At 58.0% G+C, this 25213-nt stretch overlaps 1 protein-coding gene across 1 annotated transcript in view; it reads left to right on the top strand.

Annotated features, from left to right (window-relative positions):
• The window catches only part of LOC122551100 (RIMS-binding protein 2-like), a 188561-nt gene that overhangs the window by 131924 nt on the left and 31424 nt on the right, over window positions 1-25213 (top strand). The window contains exons 10-11 of the mRNA XM_087999789.1: window positions 5523-5626; window positions 7475-7546. Of these exons, the coding sequence (XP_087855915.1) occupies window positions 5523-5626; window positions 7475-7546 (176 nt within the window). The remainder of the gene's footprint in view (window positions 1-5522; window positions 5627-7474; window positions 7547-25213) is intronic.

Here is a 25213-nt window from a genome sequence, read left to right as displayed (position 1 = left end):
TGTGAGAGAGTGTGTATGTGAGAATGAGAGTGTGTATGTGTGACAGTGAGAGTGTGTGAGAGTGTGTATGTGAGAGAGTGTGTATGAGTGAGAGAGTGTGTGTGAGAGTGTATATGTTTGAGAGTGAGAGTACGTGTGAGAGTGAGAGTGTGTATGTGAGAGTGTGTGTGTGTGTATGTGAGAGTGAGAGTGTTTATGTGTGAGAGAGTGAGTGTGTGTGAGAGTGTATGTGAGAGAGTGTGTATATGAGAGTGAGACAGTGTATGTGAGAGAAAGTGTGTATGTGAGGGAGTGTGTATGTGAGAGAGTGTGTATGTGAGAGAGTGTGTATGTGAGAGTGAAACAGTTTGTATGTGAGAGAGAGTGTGTATGTGAGAGACAGTGTGTATGTGAGAGTTAGAGTGTTTGTGTGAGAGTGAGTGTGTGTATGTGTCAGAGTGAGAATGTGTATGTGAGAGTGAGAGTGTGTATGTGAGAGTGTGTATGTGAGAATGAGAGTGTGTATGTGTGAGAGTGAATGTGACAGAGTGTGTGCGTATGTGTGAGTGTGTGTGTGACAGTGAGTGTGTATGTGAGAGTGTGTGTGAGAGTGAGAGTATGTGTGTATGTGAGAGTGAGAATGTGAGAGTGAGTGAGAGTGTGTGTGAGAGTGTGTATGTGAGAGAGGGAGTGTGTATGTGAGAGTGAGAGTGTGTATGTGAGAGTGAGAGTGTGTATGTGTGAGAGTGAGAGAGTGTATGTGTGAGAGTGTGTATGTGCGGGTGTGTGTGAGAGTGTGTATGTAGGAGTGAGAGAGTGTGTATGTGAGAGTGAGAGTGAGAGTGCGTATGTTAAAGTGAGAGTATGTTAAAGTGAGAGTATGTTAGAGTGAGAGTGTGTATGTGTGAGAGAGTGAGAGTGTGTATGCGTGTGTGAGAGTGTATGTGAGAGAGAGAGAGTGTATGTGTGAGAGTGTGAGTGTGTATGTGAGTTTTTGTGTGTGAGAGAGTGTGTGTGTGAGTGTATGTGAGAGTGTGTATGTGTGAGAGTGTGTATGTGAGAGAGTGTGTATGTGTGAGTGTGTATGTGAGTTTGTGTGTGAGAGTGTGTGTGTGAGAGTGTATGTGCGAGAGTGAGTGTGTATGTGTGAGAGTGTGAGTGTGTGTGTGAGAGTGTGTGTGTGAGTGTGAATGTGAGTGTGTGTAAGAGTGTGAATGTGAGAGTGTGTGTGTGTATATGAGAGTGAGAGAGTGTGTATGTGAGAGTGAGCGTGTGACTGTGTATGTGAGAGTGTGTGTGAGAGTGAGAGTGTGTATGTGAGAGTGAGACAGTTGTATGTGAGAGACATTGTGTATGTGAGAGTGAGAGTGTTTGTGTGAGAGTGAGTGTGTGTATGTGTCAGAGTGAGAATGTGTATGTGAGAGTGAGAGTGTGTATGTGAGAGTGAGTGTGTATGTGTAAGAGTGAGAGTGTATGTGAGAGAGTGTGTGCGTATGTGTCAGTGTGAGTGTGTATGTGATTGTGTGTGTGAGAGAGTGTGTATGTGAGTGTGTGTGTGTATGTGTGAGAGTGTGTATGTGAGAGTGAGAGAGTGTGTGTGAGAGAGTGTGTATGTGAGAGTTAGAGAGTGTGTGTGAGAGAGTGTGTATGTGTGTGTGTGTGAGAGAGTGTGTATGTGAGAGTGTGTGAGAGTGAGAGTATGTGTGTATGTGAGAGTGAGAATGTGAGAGTGAGTGAGAGTGTGTGTGTGTGTGTATGTGAGAGTGTGTATGTGTGAGAGTGAGAGAGTGTATGTGTGAGAGTGTGTATGTGCGGGTGTGTGTGAGAGTATGTAGGAGTGAGAGAGTGTGTATGTGAGAGTGAGAGTGCGTATGTTAAAGTGAGAGTATGTTAGAGTGAGAGTGTGTATGTTAGAGTGAGAGTGTGTATGTGTGAGAGTAAGAGTGTGTATGTGAGAGAGAGTGAGAGTGTGTATGTGTGTGTGAGAGAGTGTATATGAGAGAGAGAGAGTGTGTATGTGCAAGAGTGAGAGTGTGTATGTGTGAGAGTGAGAGTGTGTATGAGTGTGAGTGTGTATGTGAGTGTGTGTGTGAGAGTGAGAAAGTGTGTGTGTGAGTGTGAATGTGAGAGTGTGTGTGTGTATATATGAGAGTGAGAGAGTGTGTATGTGAGAGTGAGCGTGTGAGTGTGTATGTGAGAGTGTGTGTGAGAGTGAGAGTGTGTATGTGTGAGAGGGTGAGTGTGTATGTGAGAGTGTATGTGAGAGTGTGTATGTGTGAGAGTGAGAGTATGTGTGAGAGTGAGAGTGTGTATGAGAGTGAGTGTGTGAGTGTGTGTGAGAGTGTGTATGTGAGAGTGTGACCGTGAGAGTTTGTGTGAGTGAGAGTGTGTATGAGTGAGACTGTGAGTGTGAGACTGTGAGTGTGAGAGTGTGTATGTGAAAGTGAGAATGTGTATGTGAGAGTATGAGTGAGAGTGTGTGAGGGTGAGAGTGTGTATTTGTGAGTATGTGAGAGTGTATGTGAGAGTGTGAGAGAGTGTGTGTGAGAGTTTGAGAGAGTGTGTGCGAGTGTGTGAGAGTGAGAGTATGAGTGTGTGAGAGTGTGTGTGTCTGTGTGTGAGAGTATGTGTGTGTGTGTGTGTTTGAGAGAGTTTGTTGTGTGAGTGTGTGTGTGTGAGTGATTGAGAGTATGAGTGTGTGAGAGTGTGTGTGTCTGTGTGAGAGTATGTGTGTGTGTCTGTGTATGTGAGAGAGAGTGTGTGTGTGTGAGTGAGTGTGCATGAGTGTGTATGTGCGTGAGAGTGAGTGAGAGTATGAGTGTGTGTGTGTCTGTGTGTGTGTCTGTACGTGAGAGAGTATGTGTGTGTGTGAGAGAATGAGTGTGTGTGTCTGTGTGAGTGTGTCTGTGTAAGAGTATGTGCGCGTGTGTGAGAGTGAGTGTATGTGTCTGTGCGTGAGGGTGTGTGTGTGAGTATGTGTGAGAGTGAGTGTGAGTGTCTGTGTGTGTGAGTGTGTGTGCTTGAGAGTGTGTGTGTGTGTGAGAGTGAGTGTGGGTCTATGTGTGTGTGTCTGTGTGTGAGAGTGAGTGTGTGTGTGTGTGAGTGAGTGTGCGTGTGTCTGAGAGTGAGTGTGTATGTGTTTCTGTGTGTGTGTGTGAGAGAGTGAGTGAGTGTGAGTGTGTCTGTGAGTATGTGTGTGTGTGAGAAAGTGAGTGAGTGTGTGTGAGTGAGTGTGTGTGTCTGTGTGTGAGAGTTTGTGTGTGTGTGTGTGAGTGAGTGAGAGTGTGTGTGTCTGTGTGTGAGAGAGTTTGTGTGTGAGAGTGTGTGTGTGAGTGAGTGTGTGTGTGTGTGAGAGTGAGTGAGAGTATGAGTGTGTGAGAGTGTGTGTGTCTGTGAGAGTATGTGTATGTGTCTGTGTGAGTTTGTGTCTGTGTGATTGTGAGAGAGTGAGTGAGAGTATGAGTGTGTGAGTGTGTGTGTGTGTCTGTATGTGTCAGAGAGTATGTGTGTGTGAGAGTGTGAGTGTGTGTGTGAGAATGAGTGTGTTTGAGAGTGTGTGTGTGTGTGTGTGAGTGAATGAGTCTGTGTCTGTGTGTGTGTGAGAGTGTGTGTGTCTGTGTGAGAGTGAGTGTGTGTGACTATGTGTGTAAGAGTGAGTGTGAGTGTGTGTGCGTGTGAGTGTGTGTGTCTGTATGTGTGAGAGTGAGTGAGTGTGTTTGTGTCTGTGTGTGAGAGTGAGTGTGTGTGAGAGTGAGTGTGTGTCTGTGTGAGAGTGAGTGAGAGTATGAGTGTGTGAGAGTGTGTGAGTGAGTGAGTGTGTGCCTGTGTGTGTGTGTCTGTGTGTGTGAGTGTGTGTCTGTGTGTGTGAGAGTGAATGTGTTTGTCTGTGTGTGAGAGTGTGTATGTGTGAGTGTGTGTGAGAGTGAGTATGAGTTTGTGTCTGTGTGTGTGAATGAGTTTGTGAGTGTGTGTCTTTGTGTGTGTCTGTGTGTGAGAGTGAGTGTGTGAGAGTGAGTGTGTGCGTGTGAGAGTGAGTGAGTGTGTGTCTGTGTGTGTGAGAGTGAGTGTGTGTGTCTGTGTGTGTGTGAGTGTGTGAGAGTGTGTGTGTGTGTGAGAGAGAGAGTGGGTGTGTGTCTGTGTGTGAGTGTCAGTGTGAGAGTGAGTGTTTGTGTGAGTGTGTGTGTGTGTGTGTCTGTGTGTGTGAGTATGAGTGTATGTGAGTGTGTGTGTGTGTCTGTGTGTGTGAGTGTATGTGATAGTGAGTGTGTGTATGAGAGTGTGTGTGTGTGTCTGTGTGTGTTTGTCTGTGTGTGTCTGTGTGTGAGTGAGTGAGTGTATGAGTGTGTGTCTGTGCGTGTGCAAGTGAGTGTGTGTGTGAGTGTGTGTGTGTGAGTATGAGTGTGAGAGTGTGTGTGTGTGTGTATGTGATAGTGAGTGTGTGTATGAGTGTGTGTGTGTGTCTGTGTGTTTGTCTGTGTGTGCGAGTGTGTGTGTGAGTGAGTGTGTGTATGAGAGTGTGTGTGTGTCTGTGTGTATGTGAGAGTGAGCGTGTGAGTGTGTGTGTGTTTGTGTGAGTATGTGTGTGTGTGTCTGTGTGTATGTGTGAGAGTGAGTGTGTGTGTGTGAGTGTGTGTGTGAGTGTGTGTCTGTGTGTGTGTGTTTGTGTGAGTATGTGTATGTATGTGTGTGAGAGAGTGTGAGTGTGTGTGTGTGAGTGTGTGTCTGTGTGTGTGAGAGTGTGTGTGTGAGTGTGTGTCTGTGTGTGAGAGTGTGTGTGTGAGAGTGCGTGTCTGTGTGTGTGTGTATGAGAGTGTCTGTGTGTGTGTGAGAGAGTGAGTGTGTGAGTGTTTGTATCAGTATGTGTGTGTGAGTGTGTGTGTATGTGAGAGTGTGTGTGTGTGTGTGAGAGTGTGTGTGAGTGTGTATCTGTGTGTGTGTGTGTGTGTGTACGTCACGCCTGGGCAGTACTGAAAGGGGGCTGAGCTGTCCCAGCAGCTGATGTGAAACCCAGCCGCACCTTAACCTCCAGGTGAACATGGCAGATCCCACAACACTGTCTGAAAAAGGTCTCCATGTTGTTCTGGGGTCATAACTGTCCCTCAATGAAAACTACTAACGGTTACATTACTGTTTGTGGGATCTTGCTGTGCACAAGGTGGCAGCTGTGCCTCCTACGTGACAGCAGCAACTACACCTCTCATCAGGAGAGGTTCCCATTGGCTGGACAGATCAGGAGGAGCTCCTTGGAATGACCAAATGATTGGGTCTGGGGATACAGGACCATCTTCCCCTCTCCCTACCTCTGACTGGCAGAGGGATTCGGAAGGTACTATTCCCTGGTTAGTGTCTCTAACCTTCCCAGGTGTTGATATTCGGTCTTTATCAAATCAACAATTCTTGTTGTTCTCCATAAAACTACAGATCGATTCTCAAAATGCTGGGGATGGGATTGATGGGACGGGGGAGGAAATGGTGGTGTTTAACACCCATCGTGCCTGTGCATGTTTTTGTAAAAGCCGTGTTTCCTGTGTGTTTTATGATAGAGAGGAACAGGAGGAGTAGCCAGCAGCACTCAGTCACCACCCGGAGAATGGTGGCGTTATACGATTATGACCCAAGGGAGAGCTCACCAAATGTCGATGTGGAGGTACCCTGTTCAGATCAGCTTCCTTTTCACATCATTGTTTCATGGCATGTGTCTGTCACTGGGAGGGAGTTCCTCCCCTACTGCCTTTGAAATGTACAGGCCAGACTGGGTAGCAATGGCAGGTTCCTTTCCTAAAGTGCTTTACTGACCCAGATGGGTTTTTATAACAATTAATGATCATTTTGTGCTCATTATTACTGAGACTGGTTTCTGATTGCAGATATTTTGTTGATTAATTGAAATTAAATACCACCAGCAGCCACTGAACCTCCCCCAAGTTTTAGTCTCTGTGTCTGTGTTACTGTGTCTGGTGCTATTACCCACTAGCTCTGAGTCTTTCTCAAACTATTCCCAAGCTCTGTACAAAAAAACACTCATATTTAAGGTGTCTTTCTAACCAACGCTATCATTTCAACAAAAGAGCAAGGTTAATCTTATTTATCCCTGCTTTTTTCCCATGAAGGATTTTGAACAGGATAAATATGGAGGTGTAAGGTCCAATTGTAAAAAGTTATTGCTGTGATCTCTAACCTGCTCTAACCAGACCTTTCAAGAGGGATTTGGAAGAATATTTGTAAAGGAAAGATTTGCATGGGAATGGGATTAATTGGATAATTCCTTCATGTAGTCAGATATATTTCCACCTCCAAACAGATCCCAGCACCAAGGATATATTTCCCTCCCCTCCCCTATCAGCTTTCCGTAGAGACCACTCCCTCCGCGACTCCCTTGTCAGATCCACACCCCCCACCGACCCAACCTCCACTCCCGGCACGGTGTGGCCTCCTCTATATTGGGGAGACAGGCCGCCTACTTGCGGAGCGATTCAGAGAGCACCTCTGGGCCACCCGGACGAACCAACCCAACCACCCTGTAGCACAGCATTTCAACTCCCCCTCCCACTCCACCGAGGATATGCAGGTCATTGGACTCATCCTCCGCCAAACCACAACAACGCGACGGTCGGAGGAGGAGTGTCTTATCTTCCGACTGGGAACCCTCCAACCACAGGGGATGAACTTGGACTTCACCAGTTCCTTCATCCCCCCTCCCCCCACCTTGTCTCAGCCGAATCCCTCCAGCCCGGCACCGCCTTCCTGACCTGCAGTCTTCTTCTTGACCTCTCCGCCTCCATCCTACTCCGACCTATCACCCTCACCTTGACCTCTTTCCACCTATCACATTTCCAACGCCCCTCCTCCAAGTCCCTCCTCCCTACCTTTTATCTTCTCCTGCTGAACACTCTCTGCTCATTCCTGAAGAATTTCGAATCTCCTGTTCCCTGGATGCTGCCTGACCTGCTGTGCTGTTCCAGCAATAAAGTTTCAACTGAGCAACGAGGGAGCTAATCAAAATGGTGGATCGTGTTCATATTATGGTGAGTGGGCAGGTAACTGGAGCTGAGGTCACGGAAAGATCAGCCATGATCTTATTGACCAGCCAGACCGCCCACTCCTGCTCCTACCTCTCCCCAGTTATGATCTTTTTTATTGATTCGTCTACAGGGAACACTTAGATCCCTCTGTGTCCTCGCACTCTGCGGTCTTTCTCTATTTAAATAATATGCTGTACTTTGGAATATCCTGACGTTATGAAAGACACTGTGAAAATTGAAGTCTTTCTGCAAATGACAGTTAATGAAGTTATTACATTGTGTAAGGATCCATATAAATATAGATTTATCACCAGAGGGTGGAATGTCAGAGTTTGCAGCTACAAGCTGAGGTCCAATTTGCTACAACTTCCCTTCTCTCTGGATGTAGTAATCAAAGAACAGACACAAAAATAATACAAAATGTATGTTATCGTAGAGGACTGTGTCAAATACAGTTCCCATTTCTGTTTCAGGCCGAATTAACGTTTTGTGCGGGCGATATCATCAGTGTCTGGGGAGAGCTGGATGAAGATGGATTTTATTACGTAGGTTCATCAAGAACAAATATTTCAAATAAGCCAAAAGGTGCCACTTTTTTATTGAACTGAAAAAGGAAATTACCTTCATCATGCGGAAATCTTATGTATTTCAAATGGTGTATGAACAGTTGCTTGCTGCTTTTCTTCATGTTAACATCTTTCAAATGTGAATCACATTGGGACAACAAAGTTGATTTGAAATGAGGGACAGAAAACACAGAAAAAATAATTCATATAATTTCCTCTTCAATTTCCATTGACTCCTTAATAAGTCAAAGAACAAAGAAAATTTACATCCCAGGAACGGGCCCTCTCCAAAGCGTCCACATCCATTTGGTCATGTGTGGGGGGGGGGTGCGGGTGGGTGTCAGATGGGGTAGTGGGGGGGTGGGGCGGGTGGGTGTCAGATGGGGTAGTGGGAGGGGGGTGGGGGGGGCGGGTCGGTGTCAGATGGGGTAGTGGGGGGGTGGGTGGGTGTCAGATGGGGTAGTGGAAGGGGGTGGGGGGGATGGGGGGGCGGGTCGGTGTCAGATGGGGTAGTGGGGGGTACGGGTGGGTGTCAGATGGGGTAGTAGGGGGTCAGGGCGGTGTCGGACGGGGTCAGGGGGCATGGGGTGTGTCGGATGGGGTCAGGGGCAGGGGGTGTGTCGGACGGGGACGGGGGCAGGGGGTGTGTCGGACGGGGGTGGGGGGGTCGGGGGGTGTGTCGGACAGGGTCGGGGGGCTCAGGGAGTGTCGGACGGGGGTGTATCGGACGGGGCGGGGTGTGTCAGACGGGGTTGGGGGGTCGGACGGGGTCAGGGCGTGTCAGGGGTGTGTTGGACAGGGTCGGGGAGGTGTCGGATGGGGGTTGGGGGGGGCGGGAGTGTCGGACGGGGTCGGTGAGCGGGGGTCGGGGGTCTCGCGCGCTGTGTGCTGCTGCAGTCTCCTGAATGAGGAGCAGATTTTAAAAACTCTGAGTCCCAGACGAAAGGCATAATCAGACCAAATAATCGATTATCCGAACGAAATAGTGCCCGCCTATCACGTTTGGATAATCGAGGTTCCCCTGTATATACCTTCTTGACCACTCTACCCACCTGTGCAGCAACCTTCAGGGTACAATGGACCTGCACTCCCAGATCTCTCTGCCCATCAATTTTTTCCAAGACTCTTCCATTCATGGTATAATTTGCTCTAGGATTAGACTTGCCTAAATGCATCACTTTACATTTGTCTGGATTGAAATCCATCTGTCACTTTTCCGCCCAACTCTCCAGTCTATGTTCTCCTGTATTCTTTGACAGTCCCTTATGCTTTCGGCTACTCCACCAATCTTCGTGTCATCTGCAAACTCCCTTCAACTACTACTCTCTGTCTCCTGTTGCACAACCAGTTCTTTATCCACCTAGCTAGAACACACAGCACACCATGTGACCTCACTTTCTCTATTAGTTTACCATCGGGAACCTTATCAAACGTCTTACTAAAGTCCACATATATGACATCTACAGCCCTTCCTTCATCTATCAACTTGGTCACTTCCTCGAAGAACTCTATTAAGTTGGTAAGGCATGATCTCCCCCGCAAAAAACATGTTGTCTATCACTGATAAGTTCATTCTTTTCTAAATATAAATAGATCCTATCCCTCAGTACCTTCTCCCGCAACTTTCTCACCACTGATGTTAGGCTCACTGGTCCGTAGTTACCTGAAATATCCCTACTACCCTTCATGTACTGGGGGACAACATCCACTTTCCTCCAACATCTCACCTGTGTTTAAGAATGCCACAAAGATATCTGTCAGGGCCCTAGATATTTCCTCTCTCACCTCTCTCAGCAACCTGGGATAGATCCCATCTGGTCCTGGGGATTTGCCCACCTTAATAACCTCTAGCCTACCCAACACATCTTCCCGATTTATGTCAACGTGATCCCAGACTCAACTAGCCAGCACTCTCAGAACATCATATCCAACAATGACTACTATTATATTTAATGCAACATTTATTAAATAATGCTGACTGTGCTAAGACTTATCCCAGAAACTGATTTCAGATCATCAGTCAGGCTCACAGCATCATTCATTTACATGTGTTTGAAGCAAACTAAATCCACTCAGAGGATCCTGTCCTTTGGAGACAAAGGGAATATGGCCATATGTTGTACCTATTTCACTGAGGAGACAGCCAATCCCTGCTGGATCCCCATGCCCTGCCTAATCAGTGTTGACCTACCCATTTTGAATTTGACAAGTTAAATGTGACACTTGATAGTTCTTGTCACAGCTCCATGCCAAGCATACTCCAACCAACCAGTGTTCTCTTTGCAGCGTTTTTATTTATCGATCTTGTGTAAGTCGCTGTTCCTTTGCTAAAGTTGGTTTTCTTGCATCTCAATCCTGATAATTGTGAGGCAAACAGAAAAGCCTGAACTCCACGTTTCTTTTTAACAACATTTCAGTTCTGTGGTGCCAAGGAACTAATCACAGACATCATGAATCAATCCGAGCAGTGCAATTCTTATGAATTCACAGCCGGGAGTCTGTGCAAGGTGCATTTTCAGAAACCATTTGTTGTGTTCAACTACTCCCATAAAGATAACTTTGATCTGGTTCCCTTGGTATTATCCATGTTTAAGCAGCTCTTGGCTGATCTGTATGTCAACTCAGTTTACCCACTTTTACTCCAGACCCATTAGTATTCTGCCCACCTCGGGTTTTAAATGTTTAATTAACATCACTCACTACATCCCTCCCCCTGCCCCCTCCCCAATACCCCTTCCCCCTTACTGCTACCACCTTCCCCCACACTGCTCACACCTTCCCCCTTCCCCCACACTGCTCCCACCTTCCCCCTTCCCCCACACTGCTCCCACCTTCCCCCTTCCCCCACACTGCTCACACCTTCCCCTTTCCCCCCACACTGCTCCCACCTTCCCCTTTCCCCCCACACTGCTCCCACCTTCCCCTTTCCCCCACACTGCTCCCACCTTCCCCTTTCCCCCCACAGCTCCCACCTTCCCCCTTCCCCCACACTGCTCCCACCTTCCCCCACACTGCTCCCACCTTGCCCCTTCCCCCACACTGCTCCCACCTTGCCCCTTCCGCCACACTGCCCCCACCTTCCCCCACACTGCTCCCACCTTGCCCCTTCCCCCACACTGCTCCCACCTTCCTGCTTCCCCCACACTGCTCCCACCTTCCCCTTTCCCCCACACTGCTCACACCTTCCCCCACACTGCTCCCACCTTCCCCCACACTGCTCCCACCTTCCCCCTTCCCCACACTGCTCCCACCTTCCCCTTTCCCCCACACTGCTCCCACCTTCCCCTTTCCCCCACACTGCTCACACCTTCACCCACACTGCTCCCACCTTCCCCCACACTGCTCCCACCTTCCCCCTTCCCCCACACTGCTCCCACCTTCCCCCTTCCCCCACATTGCTCCCACCTTCCCCCACACTGCTCCCACCTTCCCCCACACTGCTCCCACCTTCCCCCTTCCCTCACATTGCGCCCACCTTCCCCCACACTGCTCACACCTTCACCCACACTGCTCCCACCTTCCCCCTTCCCCCACACTGCTCCCACCTTCCCCCTTCCCCCACATTGCTCCCACCTTCCCCCACACTGCTCCCACCTTCCCCCACACTGCTCCCACCTTCCCCCTTCCCCCACATTGCTCCCACCTTCCCCCACACTGCTCCCACCTTCCCCCACACTGCTCCCACCTTCCCCCTTCCCTCACATTGCTCCCACCTTCCCCCACACTGCTCCCACCTTCCCCCACACTGCTCCCACCTTCCCCCACATTGCTCCCACCTTCCCCCTTCCCCCACACTGCTCCCACCTTCCCCCACACTGCTCCCACCTTCCCCCTTCCCTCACATTGCGCCCACCTTCCCCCTTTCCCCCACACTACTCAAACCTTCCCCTTTCCCCCACACTGCTCACACCTTCCCCTTTCCCCCCACAGCGCCCACCTTCCCATTTCTCCCCACACTGCTCCCACCTTCCCCTTTCCCCCCACAGCTCCCACCTTCCCCTTTCCCCCCACAGCTCCCACCTTCCCCTTTCCCCCCACACTGCTCCCACCTTCCCCTTTCCCCCACACTGCTCCCAACTTCCCCTTTCCCCCCACACTGGTCACACCTTCCCCCACACTGCTCACACCTTCCCCCTTCCCCCACACTGCTCACACCTTCCCCCACACTGCTCACACCTTCCCCCTTCACCCACACTGCTCCCACCTTCCCCCTTCCCCCACATTGCTCCCACCTTCCCCCACACTGCTCCCACCTTCCCCCTTCCCCACACTGCTCACACCTTCCCCTTTCCCCCACACTGCTCACACCTTCACCCACACTGCTCCCACCTTCCCGCTTCCCCCACACTGCTCCCACCTTCCCCCACACTGCTCCCACCTTCCCCCACACTGCTCCCACCTTCCCCCACACTGCTCCCACCTTCCCCCTTCCCCCACACTGCTCCCACCTTCCCCCACACTGCTCCCACATTCCCCCTTCCCCACACTGCTCCCACCTTCCCCCACACTGCTCCCACCTTCCCCCTTCCCCCACACTGCTCCCACCTTCCCCTTTCCCACACTGCTCACACCTTCCCCTTTCCCCCACACTGCTCCCACCTTCCCCCACACTGCTCACACCTTCCCCCTTTCCCCACACTGCTCCCACCTTCCCCCTTCCCCCACACTGCTCCCGCCTTCCCCCTTCCCCCACACTGCTCCCGCCTTCCCCCTTCCCCCACACTGCTCCCGCCTTCCCCCTTCCCCCACACTGCTCCCGCCTTCCCCCACACTGCTCCCATCTTCCCCTTTCCCACACTGCTCACACCTTCCCCCTTCCCCCACACTGCTCACACCTTCCCCTTTCCCCCACACTGCTCACACCTTCACGCACACTGCTCCCACCTTCCCCCTTCCCCCACATTGCTCCCACCTTCCCCCACACTGCTCCCACCTTCCCCCACACTGCTCCAACCTTGCCCCTTCCCCCACACTGCTCCCACCTTCCCCCTTCCCCCACACTGCTCCCACCTTCCCCCTTCCCCCACACTGCTCACACCATCCCCTTTCCCCCACACTGCTCCCAACTTCCCCCACACTGCTCACACCTTCCCCCTTCCCCAACACTGCTCCTACCTTCCCCCTTCCCCCACACTGCTCCCACCTTCCCCCACACTGCTCCCACCTTGCCCCTTCCCCCACACTGCTCCCACCTTCCCCCACACTGCTCACACCTTCCCCCACACTGCTCCCACCTTCCCCCCCACTGCTCCCACCTTCCCCCTTCCCCCACATTGCTCCCACCTTCCGCCACACTGCTCCCACCTTGCCCCTTCCCCCACACTGCTCCCACCTTCCCCCTTCCCCCACACTGCTCCCACCTTCCCCCTTCCCCCACACTGCTCCCACCTTCCCCCTTCCCCCACACTGCTCCCACCTTCCCCCACACTGCTCCCACCTTGCCCCTTCCCCCACACTGCTCCCACCTTCCCCCTTCCCCCACACTGCTCCCACCTTCCCCCACACTGCTCCCAGCTTCCCCCACACTGCTCCCACCTTGCCCCATCCCCCACACTGCTCCCACCTTGCCCCATCCCCCACACTGCTCCCACCTTGCCCCTTCCCCCACACTGCTCCCACCTTCCCCCTTCCCCCACACTGCTCCCACCTTCCCCCTTCCCCCACACTGCTCACACCTTCCCACACACTGCTCCCACCTTCCCCCTTCCCCCACACTGCTCCCACCTTGCCCCTTACCCCACACTGCTCCAACCTTGCCCCTTCCCCCACACTGCTCCCACCTTCCCCCACACTGCTCCCACCTTCCCCCACACTGCTCCCACCTTCCCCCTTCCCCCACACTGCTCCCAGCTTCCCCCACACTGCTCCCACCTTGCCCCATCCCCCACACTGCTCCCACCTTCCCCGTTCCCCCACACTGCTCCCACCTTCCCCCTTCCCCCACACTGCTCACACCTTCACCCACACTGCTCCCACCTTCCCCCTTCCCCCACACTGCTCCCACCTTGCCCCTTCCCCCACACTGCTCCCACCTTGCCCCTTCCCCACACTGCTCCCAACTTCCCCCTTCCCCCACACTGCTCCCACCTTCCCCCTTCCCCCACACTGCTCCCACCTTCCCCCTTCCCCCACACTGCTCCCACCTTCCCCCTTCCCCCACACTGCTCCCACCTTCCCCCTTCCCCCTTCACCCACACTGCTCCCACCTTCCCCCACACTGCTCCCAGCTTCCCCCACACTGCTCCCAGCTTCCCCCACACTGCTCCCACCTTGCCCCATCCCCCACAGTGCTCCCACCTTGCCCCTTCCCCACACTGCTCCCACCTTCCCCCTTCCCCCACACTGCTCCCACCTTGCCCCTTCCCCCACACTGCTCCCACCTTCCCCCACACTGCTCCCACCTTGCGCCTTCCCCCACACTGCTCCCACCTTCCCCCTTCCCCCACACTGCTCCCACCTTGCCCCATCCCCCACACTGCTCCCACCTTGCCCCTTCCCCACACTGCTCCCACCTTCCCCCTTCCCCCACACTGCTCCCACCTTCCCCCACACTGCTCCCACCTTGCCCCTTCCCCCACACTGCTCCCACCTTCCTGCTTCCCCCACACTGCTCCCACCTTCCCCTTTCCCCCACACTGCTCACACCTTCCCCCACACTGCTCCCACCTTCCCCCACACTGCTCCCACCTTCCCCCTTCCCCACACTGCTCCCACCTTCCCCTTTCCCCCACACTGCTCCCACCTTCCCCTTTCCCCCACACTGCTCACACCTTCACCCACACTGCTCCCACCTTCCCCCACACTGCTCCCACCTTCCCCCTTCCCCCACACTGCTCCCACCTTCCCCCTTCCCCCACATTGCTCCCACCTTCCCCCACACTGCTCCCACCTTCCCCCACACTGCTCCCACCTTCCCCCTTCCCTCACATTGCGCCCACCTTCCCCCACACTGCTCACACCTTCACCCACACTGCTCCCACCTTCCCCCTTCCCCCACACTGCTCCCACCTTCCCCCTTCCCCCACATTGCTCCCACCTTCCCCCACACTGCTCCCACCTTCCCCCACACTGCTCCCACCTTCCCCCTTCCCCCACATTGCTCCCACCTTCCCCCACACTGCTCCCACCTTCCCCCACACTGCTCCCACCTTCCCCCTTCCCTCACATTGCTCCCACCTTCCCCCACACTGCTCCCACCTTCCCCCACACTGCTCCCACCTTCCCCCACATTGCTCCCACCTTCCCCCTTCCCCCACACTGCTCCCACCTTCCCCCACACTGCTCCCACCTTCCCCCTTCCCTCACATTGCGCCCACCTTCCCCCTTTCCCCCACACTACTCAAACCTTCCCCTTTCCCCCACACTGCTCACACCTTCCCCTTTCCCCCCACAGCGCCCACCTTCCCATTTCTCCCCACACTGCTCCCACCTTCCCCTTTCCCCCCACAGCTCCCACCTTCCCCTTTCCCCCCACAGCTCCCACCTTCCCCTTTCCCCCCACACTGCTCCCACCTTCCCCTTTCCCCCACACTGCTCCCAACTTCCCCTTTCCCCCCACACTGGTCACACCTTCCCCCACACTGCTCACACCTTCCCCCTTCCCCCACACTGCTCACACCTTCCCCCACACTGCTCACACCTTCCCCCTTCACCCACACTGCTCCCACCTTCCCCCTTCCCCCACATTGCTCCCACCTTCCCCCACACTGCTCCCACCTTCCCCCTTCCCCACACTGCTCACACCTTCCCCTTTCCCCCACACTGCTCACACCTTCACCCACACTGCTCCCACCTTCCCGCTTCCCCCACACTGCTCCCACCTTCCCCCACACTGCTCCCACCTTCCCCCACACTGCTCCCACCTTCCCCCTTCCCCCACACTGCTCCCACCTTCCCCCACACTGCTCCCACATTCCCCCTTCCCCACACTGCTCCCACCTTCCCCCACACTGCTCCCACCTTCCCCCTTCCCCCACACTGCTCCCACCTTCCCCTTTCCCACACTGCTCACACCTTCCCCTTTCCCCCACACTGCTCCCACCTTCCCCCACACTGCTCACACCTTCCCCCTTTCCCCACACTGCTCCCACCTTCCCCCTTCCCCCACACTGCTCCCGCCTTCCCCCTTCCCCCACACTGCTCCCGCCTTCCCCCTTCCCCCACACTGCTCCCGCCTTCCCCCTTCCCCCACACTGCTCCCGCCTTCCCCCACACTGCTCCCATCTTCCCCTTTCCCACACTGCTCACACCTTCCCCCTTCCCCCACACTGCTCACACCTTCCCCTTTCCCCCACACTGCTCACACCTTCACGCACACTGCTCCCACCTTCCCCCTTCCCCCACATTGCTCCCACCTTCCCCCACACTGCTCCCACCTTCCCCCACACTGCTCCCACCTTGCCCCTTCCCCCACACTGCTCCCACCTTCCCCCTTCCCCCACACTGCTCCCACCTTCCCCCTTCCCCCACACTGCTCCCACCATCCCCTTTCCCCCACACTGCTCCCAACTTCCCCCACACTGCTCACACCTTCCCCCTTCCCCAACACTGCTCCTACCTTCCCCCTTCCCCCACACTGCTCCCACCTTCCCCCACACTGCTCCCACCTTGCCCCTTCCCCCACACTGCTCCCACCTTCCCCCACACTGCTCACACCTTCCCCCACACTGCTCCCACCTTCCCCCCCACTGCTCCCACCTTCCCCCTTCCCCCACATTGCTCCCACCTTCCCCCACACTGCTCCCACCTTGCCCCTTCCCCCACACTGCTCCCACCTTCCCCCTTCCCCCACACTGCTCCCACCTTCCCCCTTCCCCCACACTGCTCCCACCTTCCCCCTTCCCCCACACTGCTCCCACCTTCCCCCACACTGCTCCCACCTTGCCCCTTCCCCCACACTGCTCCCACCTTCCCCCTTCCCCCACACTGCTCCCACCTTCCCCCACACTGCTCCCAGCTTCCCCCTCACTGCTCCCACCTTGCCCCATCCCCCACACTGCTCCCACCTTGCCCCATCCCCCACACTGCTCCCACCTTGCCCCTTCCCCCACACTGCTCCCACCTTCCCCCTTCCCCCACACTGCTCCCACCTTCCCCCTTCCCCCACACTGCTCACACCTTCCCACACACTGCTCCCACCTTCCCCCTTCCCCCACACTGCTCCCACCTTGCCCCTTACCCCACACTGCTCCAACCTTGCCCCTTCCCCCACACTGCTCCCACCTTCCCCCACACTGCTCCCACCTTCCCCCACACTGCTCCCACCTTCCCCCTTCCCCCACACTGCTCCCAGCTTCCCCCACACTGCTCCCACCTTGCCCCATCCCCCACACTGCTCCCACCTTCCCCGTTCCCCCACACTGCTCCCACCTTCCCCCTTCCCCCACACTGCTCACACCTTTACCCACACTGCTCCCACCTTCCCCCTTCCCCCACACTGCTCCCACCTTGCCCCTTCCCCCACACTGCTCCCACCTTGCCCCTTCCCCACACTGCTCCCAACTTCCCCCTTCCCCCACACTGCTCCCACCTTCCCCCTTCCCCCACACTGCTCCCACCTTCCCCCTTCCCCCACACTGCTCCCACCTTCCCCCTTCCCCCACACTGCTCCCACCTTCCCCCTTCCCCCTTCACCCACACTGCTCCCACCTTCCCCCACACTGCTCCCAGCTTCCCCCACACTGCTCCCAGCTTCCCCCACACTGCTCCCACCTTGCCCCATCCCCCACAGTGCTCCCACCTTGCCCCTTCCCCACACTGCTCCCACCTTCCCCCTTCCCCCACACTGCTCCCACCTTGCCCCTTCCCCCACACTGCTCCCACCTTCCCCCACACTGCTCCCACCTTGCGCCTTCCCCCACACTGCTCCCACCTTCCCCCTTCCCCCACACTGCTCCCACCTTGCCCCATCCCCCACACTGCACCCACCTTGCCCCTTCCCCACACTGCTCCCACCTTCCCCCTTCCCCCACACTGCTCCCACCTTCCCCCTTCCCCCACACTGCTCCCACCTTGCCCCTTCCCCCACATTGCTCCCACCTTCCCCCACACTGCTCCCACCTTCCCCCACACTGCTCCCACCTTGCCCCTTCCCCCACACTGCTCCCACCTTCCCCCTTCCCCCACACTGCTCCCACCTTCCCCCTTCCCCCACACTGCTCACACCATCCCCTTTCCCCCACACTGCTCCCAACTTCCCCCACACTGCTCACACCTTCCCCCTTCCCCAACACTGCTCCTACCTTCCCCCTTCCCCCACACTGCTCCCACCTTCCCCCACACTGCTCCCACCTTGCCCCTTCCCCCACACTGCTCCCACCTTCCCCCACACTGCTCACACCTTCCCCCACACTGCTCCCACCTTCCCCCCCACTGCTCCCACCTTCCCCCTTCCCCCACATTGCTCCCACCTTCCCCCACACTGCTCCCACCTTGCCCCTTCCCCCACACTGCTCCCACCTTCCCCCTTCCCCCACACTGCTCCCACCTTCCCCCTTCCCCCACACTGCTCCCACCTTCCCCCTTCCCCCACACTGCTCCCACCTTCCCCCACACTGCTCCCACCTTGCCCCTTCCCCCACACTGCTCCCACCTACCCCCTTCCCCCACACTGCTCCCACCTTCCCCCACACTGCTCCCAGCTTCCCCCACACTGCTCCCACCTTGCCCCATCCCCCACACTGCTCCCACCTTGCCCCATCCCCCACACTGCTCCCACCTTGCCCCTTCCCCCACACTGCTCCCACCTTCCCCCTTCCCCCACACTGCTCCCACCTTCCCCCTTCCCCCACACTGCTCACACCTTCCCACACACTGCTCCCACCTTCCCCCTTCCCCCACACTGCTCCCACCTTGCCCCTTACCCCACACTGCTCCAACCTTGCCCCTTCCCCCACACTGCTCCCACCTTCCCTCACACTGCTCCCACCTTCCCCCACACTGCTCCCACCTTCCCCCTTCCCCCACACTGCTCCCAGCTTCCCCCACACTGCTCCCACCTTGCCCCATCCCCCACACTGCTCCCACCTTCCCCGTTCCCCCACACTGCTCCCACCTTCCCCCTTCCCCCACACTGATCACACCTTCACCCACACTGCTCCCACCTTCCCCCTTCCCCCACACTGCTCCCACCTTGCCCCTTCCCCCACACTGCTCCCACCTTGCCCCTTCCCCACACTGCTCCCAACTTCCCCCTTCCCCCACACTGCTCCCACCTTCCCCCTTCCCCCACACTGCTCCCACCTTCCCCCTTCCCCCACACTGCTCCCACCTTCCCCCTTCCCCCTTCCCCCACACTGCTCCCAGCTTCCCCCACACTGCTCCCAGCTTCCCCCACACTGCTCCCAGCTTCCCCCACACTGCTCCCACCTTGCCCCATCCCCCACAGTGCTCCCACCTTGCCCCTTCCCCACACTGCTCCCACCTTCCCCCTTCCCCCACACTGCTCCCACCTTGCCCCTTCCCCCACACTGCTCCCACCTTCCCCCACACTGCTCCCACCTTGCGCCTTCCCCCACACTGCTCCCACCTTCCCCCTTCCCCCACACTGCTCCCACCTTGCCCCATCCCCCACACTGCTCCCACCTTGCCCCTTCCCCACACTGCTCCCACCTTCCCCCTTCCCCCACACTGCTCCCACCTTCCCCCTTCCCCCACACTGCTCCCACCTTCCCCCTTCCCCCACACTGCTCCCACCTTCCCCCACACTGCTCCCACCTTCCCCCACACTGCTCCCACCTTCCCCCACACTGCTCCCACCTTCCCCCTTCCCCCACACTGCTCCCACCTTCCCCCACACTGCTCCCACCTTCCCCCTTCCCTCACATTGCGCCCACCTTCCCCCTTTCCCCCACACTACTCAAACCTTCCCCTTTCCCCCACACTGCTCACACCTTCCCCTTTCCCCCCACAGCTCCCACCTTCCCCTTTCTCCCCACACTGCTCCCACCTTCCCCTTTCCCCCCACAGCTCCCACCTTCCCCTTTCCCCCCACAGCTCCCACCTTCCCCTTTCCCCCCACACTGCTCCCACCTTCCCCTTTCCCCCACACTGCTCCCAACTTCCCCTTTCCCCCCACACTGGTCACACCTTCCCCCACACTGCTCACACCTTCCCCCTTCCCCCACACTGCTCACACCTTCCCCCACACTGCTCACACCTTCCCCCTTCACCCACACTGCTCCCACTTTCCCCCTTCCCCCACATTGCTCCCACCTTCCCCCACACTGCTCCCACCTTCCCCCTTCCCCACACTGCTCACACCTTCCCCTTTCCCCCACACTGCTCACACCTTCACCCACACTGCTCCCACCTTCCCGCTTCCCCCACACTGCTCCCACCTTCCCCCACACTGCTCCCACCTTCCCCCACACTGCTCCCACCTTCCCCCTTCCCCCACACTGCTCCCACCTTCCCCCACACTGCTCCCACCTTCCCCCTTCCCCACACTGGTCCCACCTTCCCCCACACTGCTCCCACCTTCCCCCTTCCCCCACACTGCTCCCACCTTCCCCTTTCCCACACTGCTCACACCTTCCCCTTTCCCCCACACTGCTCCCACCTTCCCCCACACTGCTCACACCTTCCCCCTTTCCCCACACTGCTCCCACCTTCCCCCTTCCCCCACACTGCTCCCGCCTTCCCCCACACTGCTCCCATCTTCCCCTTTCCCACACTGCTCACACCTTCCCCCTTCCCCCACACTGCTCACACCTTCCCCTTTCCCCCACACTGCTCACACCTTCACGCACACTGCTCCCACCTTCCCCCTTCCCCCACATTGCTCCCACCTTCCCCCACACTGCTCCCACCTTCCCCCACACTGCTCCCACCTTGCCCCTTCCCCCACACTGCTCCCACCTTCCCCCTTCCCCCACACTGCTCCCACCTTCCCCCTTCCCCCACACTGCTCACACCATCCCCTTTCCCCCACACTGCTCCCAACTTCCCCCACACTGCTCACACCTTCCCCCTTCCCCAACACTGCTCCTACCTTCCCCCTTCCCCCACACTGCTCCCACCTTCCCCCACACTGCTCCCACCTTGCCCCTTCCCCCACACTGCTCCCACCTTCCCCCACACTGCTCACACCTTCCCCCACACTGCTCCCACCTTCCCCCCCACTGCTCCCACCTTCCCCCTTCCCCCACATTGCTCCCACCTTGCCCCTTCCCCCACACTGCTCCCACCTTCCCCCACACTGCTCCCACCTTCCCCCTTCCCCCACACTGCTCCCACCTTCCCCCACACTGCTCCCACCTTGCCCCTTCCCCCACACTGCTCCCACCTTCCCCCTTCCCCCACACTGCTCCCACCTTCCCCCACACTGCTCCCAGCTTCCCCCACACTGCTCCCACCTTGCCCCATCCCCCACACTGCTCCCACCTTGCCCCATCCCCCACACTGCACCCACCTTGCCCCTTCCCCCACACTGCTCCCACCTTCCCCCTTCCCCCACACTGCTCCCACCTTCCCCCTTCCCCCACACTGCTCACACCTTCCCACACACTGCTCCCACCTTCCCCCTTCCCCCACACTGCTCCCACCTTGCCCCTTACCCCACACTGCTCCAACCTTGCCCCTTCCCCCACACTGCTCCCACCTTCCCCCACACTGCTCCCACCTTCCCCCACACTGCTCCCACCTTCCCCCTTCCCCCACACTGCTCCCAGCTTCCCCCACACTGCTCCCACCTTGCCCCATCCCCCACACTGCTCCCACCTTCCCCGTTCCCCCACACTGCTCCCACCTTCCCCCTTCCCCCACACTGCTCACACCTTCACCCACACTGCTCCCACCTTCCCCCTTCCCCCACACTGCTCCCACCTTGCCCCTTCCCCCACACTGCTCCCACATTGCCTCTTCCCCACACTGCTCCCAACTTCCCCCTTCCCCCACACTGCTCCCACCTTCCCCCTTCCCCCACACTGCTCCCACCTTCCCCCTTCCCCCACACTGCTCCCACCTTCCCCCTTCCCCCACACTGCTCCCACCTTCCCCCTTCCCCCTTCACCCACACTGCTCCCACCTTCCCCCACACTGCTCCCAGCTTCCCCCACACTGCTCCCAGCTTCCCCCACACTGCTCCCAGCTTGCCCCATCCCCCACAGTGCTCCCACCTTGCCCCTTCCCCACACTGCTCCCACCTTCCCCCTTCCCCCACACTGCTCCCACCTTGCCCCTTCCCCCACACTGCTCCCACCTTCCCCCACACTGCTCCCACCTTGCGCCTTCCCCCACACTGCTCCCACCTTCCCCCTTCCCCCACACTGCTCCCACCTTGCCCCATCCCCCACACTGCTCCCACCTTGCCCCTTCCCCACACTGCTCCCACCTTCCCCCTTCCCCCACACTGCTCCCACCTTCCCCCTTCCCCCACACTGCTCCCACCTTCCCCCTTCCCCCACACTGCTCCCACCTTCCCCCACACTGCTCCCACCTTCCCCCACATTGCTCCCACCTTCCCCCTTCCCCCACACTGCTCCCACCTTCCCCCACACTGCTCCCACCTTCCCCCTTCCCCCACACTGCTCCCACCTTCCCCCACACTGCTCCCACCTTCCCCCACATTGCTCCCACCTTCCCCCTTCCCCCACACTGCTCCCACCTTCCCCCTTCCCCCACACTGCTCCCACCTTCCCCCACACTGCTCCCACCTTCCCCCACATTGCTCCCACCTTCCCCCTTCCCCCACACTGCTCCCACCTTCCCCCTTCCCCCACACTGCTCCCACCTTCCCCCACACTGCTCCCACCTTCCCCCACACTGCTCCCACCTTCCCCTTCCCCCACACTGCTCCCACCTTCCCCCTTCCCCACACTGCTCCCACCTTCCCCCACACTGCTCCCACCTTCCCCCTTCTCCCACACTGCTCCCACCTTCCCCCACACTGCTCCCACCTTCCCCCACACTGCTCCCACCTTCCCCCTTCCCCCACACTGCTCCCGCCTTCCCCCTTCCCCCACACTGCTCCCACCTTCCCCCACACTGCTCACACCTTCCCCCTTTCCCCACACTGCTCCCACCTTCCCCCACACTGCTCCCACCTTCCCCCTTCCCCACACTGCTTCCACCTTTCCCCTTCCCCCACACTGCTCCCACCTTCCCCCTTCCCCACACTGCTCCCACCTTCCCCCTTCCCCCACACTGCTCCCACCTTCCCCCTTCCCCCACACTGCTCCCACCTTCCCCCTTCCCCCACACTGCTCCCACCTTCCCCCTTCCCCCACACTGCTCCCACCTTCCCCCTTCCCCCACACTGCTCCCACCTTCCCCCACACTGCTCCCACCTTCCCCCTTCCCTCACATTGCTCCCACCTTCCCCCACACTGCTCCCACCTTCCCCCACACTGCTCCCACCTTCCCCCACACTGCTCCCACCTTCCCCCTTCCCCCACACTGCTCCCACCTTCCCCCTTCCCTCACATTGCGCCCACCTTCCCTCTTTCCCCCACACTACTCAAACTTTCCCCTTTCCCCCACACTGCTCACACCTTCCCCTTTCCCCCCACAGCTCCCACCTTCCCCTTTCTCCCCACACTGCTCCCACCTTCCCCTTTCCCCCCACAGCTCCCACCTTCCCCTTTCCCCCCACAGCTCCCACCTTCCCCTTTCCCCCCACACTGCTCCCACCTTCCCCTTTCCCCCCACACTGCTCCCACCTTCCCCTTTCCCCCACACTGCTCCCAACTTCCCCTTTCCCCCCACACTGGTCACACCTTCCCCCACACTGCTCACACCTTCCCCCTTCCCCCACACTGCTCACACCTTCCCCCACACTGCTCACACCTTCCCCCTTCACCCACACTGCTCCCACCTTCCCCCTTCCCCCACATTGCTCCCACCTTCCCCCACACTGCTCCCACCTTCCCCCACACTGCTCCCACCTTCCCCCTTCCCCACACTGCTCACACCTTCCCCTTTCCCCCACACTGCTCACACCTTCACCCACACTGCTCCCACCTTCCCGCTTCCCCCACACTGCTCCCACCTTCCCCCACACTGCTCCCACCTTCCCCCACACTGCTCCCACCTTCCCCCACACTGCTCCCACCTTCCCCCTTCCCCCACACTGCTCCCACCTTCCCCCACACTGCTCCCACCTTCCCCCTTCCCCCACACTGCTCCCACCTTCCCCCACACTGCTCCCACCTTCCCCCTTCCCCACACTGCTCCCAACTTCCCCCACACTGCTCCCACCTTCCCCCTTCCCCCACACTGCTCCCACCTTCCCCTTTCCCACACTGCTCACACCTTCCCCTTTCCCCCACACTGCTCCCACCTTCCCCCACACTGCTCACACCTTCCCCCTTTCCCCACACTGCTCCCACCTTCCCCCTTCCCCCACACTGCTCCCGCCTTCCCCCTTCCCCCACACTGCTCCCGCCTTCCCCCTTCCCCCACACTGCTCCCGCCTTCCCCCACACTGCTCCCATCTTCCCCTTTCCCACACTGCTCACACCTTCCCCCTTCCCCCACACTGCTCACACCTTCCCCTTTCCCCCACACTGCTCACACCTTCACGCACACTGCTCCCACCTTCCCCCTTCCCCCACATTGCTCCCACCTTCCCCCACACTGCTCCCACCTTCCCCCACACTGCTCCCACCTTGCCCCTTCCCCCACACTGCTCCCACCTTCCCCCTTCCCCCACACTGCTCCCACCTTCCCCCTTCCCCCACACTGCTCCCACCTTCCCCCTTCCCCCACACTGCTCACACCTTCCCCCTTCCCCAACACTGCTCCTACCTTCCCTTCCCCCACACTGCTCCCACCTTCCCCCACACTGCTCCCACCTTGCCCCTTCCCCCACACTGCTCCCACCTTCCCCCACACTGCTCACACCTTCCCCCACACTGCTCCCACCTTCCCCCCCACTGCTCCCACCTTCCCCCTTCCCCCACATTGCTCCCACCTTCCCCCACACTGCTCCCACCTTGCCCCTTCCCCCACACTGCTCCCACCTTCCCCCTTCCCCCACACTGCTCCCACCTTCCCCCTTCCCCCACACTGCTCCCACCTTCCCCCACACTGCTCCCACCTTGCCCCTTCCCCCACACTGCTCCCACCTTCCCCCTTCCCCCACACTGCTCCCACCTTCCCCCACACTGCTCCCAGCTTCCCCCACACTGCTCCCACCTTGCCCCATCCCCCACACTGCTCCCACCTTGCCCCATCCCCCACACTGCTCCCACCTTGCCCCTTCCCCCACACTGCTCACACCTTCCCCCTTCCCCAACACTGCTCCTACCTTCCCCCTTCCCCCACACTGCTCCCACCTTCCCCCACACTGCTCCCACCTTGCCCCTTCCCCCACACTGCTCCCACCTTCCCCCACACTGCTCACACCTTCCCCCACACTGCTCCCACCTTCCCCCCCACTGCTCCCACCTTCCCCCTTCCCCCACATTGCTCCCACCTTCCCCCACACTGCTCCCACCTTGCCCCTTCCCCCACACTGCTCCCACCTTCCCCCTTCCCCCACACTGCTCCCACCTTCCCCCTTCCCCCACACTGCTCCCACCTTCCCCCTTCCCCCACACTGCTCCCACCTTCCCCCACACTGCTCCCACCTTGCCCCTTCCCCCACACTGCTCCCACCTTCCCCCTTCCCCCACACTGCTCCCACCTTCCCCCACACTGCTCCCA

Source organism: Chiloscyllium plagiosum, unplaced genomic scaffold (genome assembly GCF_037043375.1).
Source record: "Chiloscyllium plagiosum isolate Xiang-an unplaced genomic scaffold, Cpla_swu_hap1 HiC_scaffold_24, whole genome shotgun sequence".
Lineage (NCBI taxonomy): Eukaryota > Metazoa > Chordata > Chondrichthyes > Orectolobiformes > Hemiscylliidae > Chiloscyllium > Chiloscyllium plagiosum.
Note: the sequence above shows the minus strand (reverse complement) of the source record. Positions and strands in the feature narration are given on the sequence as shown.